The sequence below is a fragment of the Diaphorina citri genome, unplaced genomic scaffold (genome assembly GCF_000475195.1).
Source record: "Diaphorina citri unplaced genomic scaffold, Diaci psyllid genome assembly version 1.1 scaffold38381, whole genome shotgun sequence".
In the NCBI taxonomy this organism is placed as follows: domain Eukaryota; kingdom Metazoa; phylum Arthropoda; class Insecta; order Hemiptera; family Psyllidae; genus Diaphorina; species Diaphorina citri.
Genome location: NW_007415711.1, coordinates 1 through 578, shown reverse-complemented (window position 1 = coordinate 578; position 578 = coordinate 1). Strand labels below are relative to the sequence as shown.

Genomic DNA, 578 nt, shown 5'->3' with positions numbered 1-578 from the left:
ATCATCATCATCATCAAGTTGTTTATTTCTACCTTCGTTTCTTCGACTCCTTATTGGTTGAATATGAGGAGAAGAAAGTGAGAGCTTTCATGAGTTGATAACTCTTTGACATTGGTATGTTACTGTCATACAGTTTTTTAGATGACTTACAGTCTACGTAGAACCACCAGTTACATTTCAAAATGGTTTGGTCGAATAGCGTTGACTCAGGACACAAGAAGCTTTTCATGACAAGTCCATCATCAGTGAAGGCACATACGTGGAATACCATACATCCCAAATCTTCATCAGCATATAGACCAGGGAAATGCTTCTGTTCTCCACATTCAAACCTTGTATCAGGAAGCTCAACCTTGGAGGTGAAGTTGTCATCAAAATCTTTCTCATAATTGACAGGGTAGTATTCTCGGGGTGCATTCATCACTTGGTGAGGGCCATTCATGTGATGCTTTACTTTGATTATAGGCTTAGCAGTAGTGGTTGTGGTCGTGGTAGTGGTTGTTGTTGTTGTAGTGGAGGTGCTGGTTGTTTGAGGTAGAGTTACCATTATAGGATGTTTTTGTTGCATAGCAATCTTT

The 578-nt window shown here is 39.8% G+C and overlaps 1 protein-coding gene across 1 annotated transcript; it reads right to left on the bottom strand.

Moving 5' to 3' along the window:
* Positions 1–12: 12 nt before the first annotated feature.
* On the bottom strand, positions 13–572 carry LOC103523764. Its single transcript, XM_008488780.1, has one exon. It carries the CDS (start codon positions 566–568, stop codon positions 29–31), a length of 540 nt encoding a protein of 179 aa, XP_008487002.1. The 5' UTR covers positions 569–572; the 3' UTR covers positions 13–28.
* Positions 573–578: the final 6 nt, after the last annotated feature.

What these genes read in the sequence shown, in the direction of transcription:
- LOC103523764 (XM_008488780.1), bottom strand. Translation starts at nt 568, where the DNA reads ATGCAACAAAAACATCCTATAATGGTAACTCTACCTCAAACAACCAGC.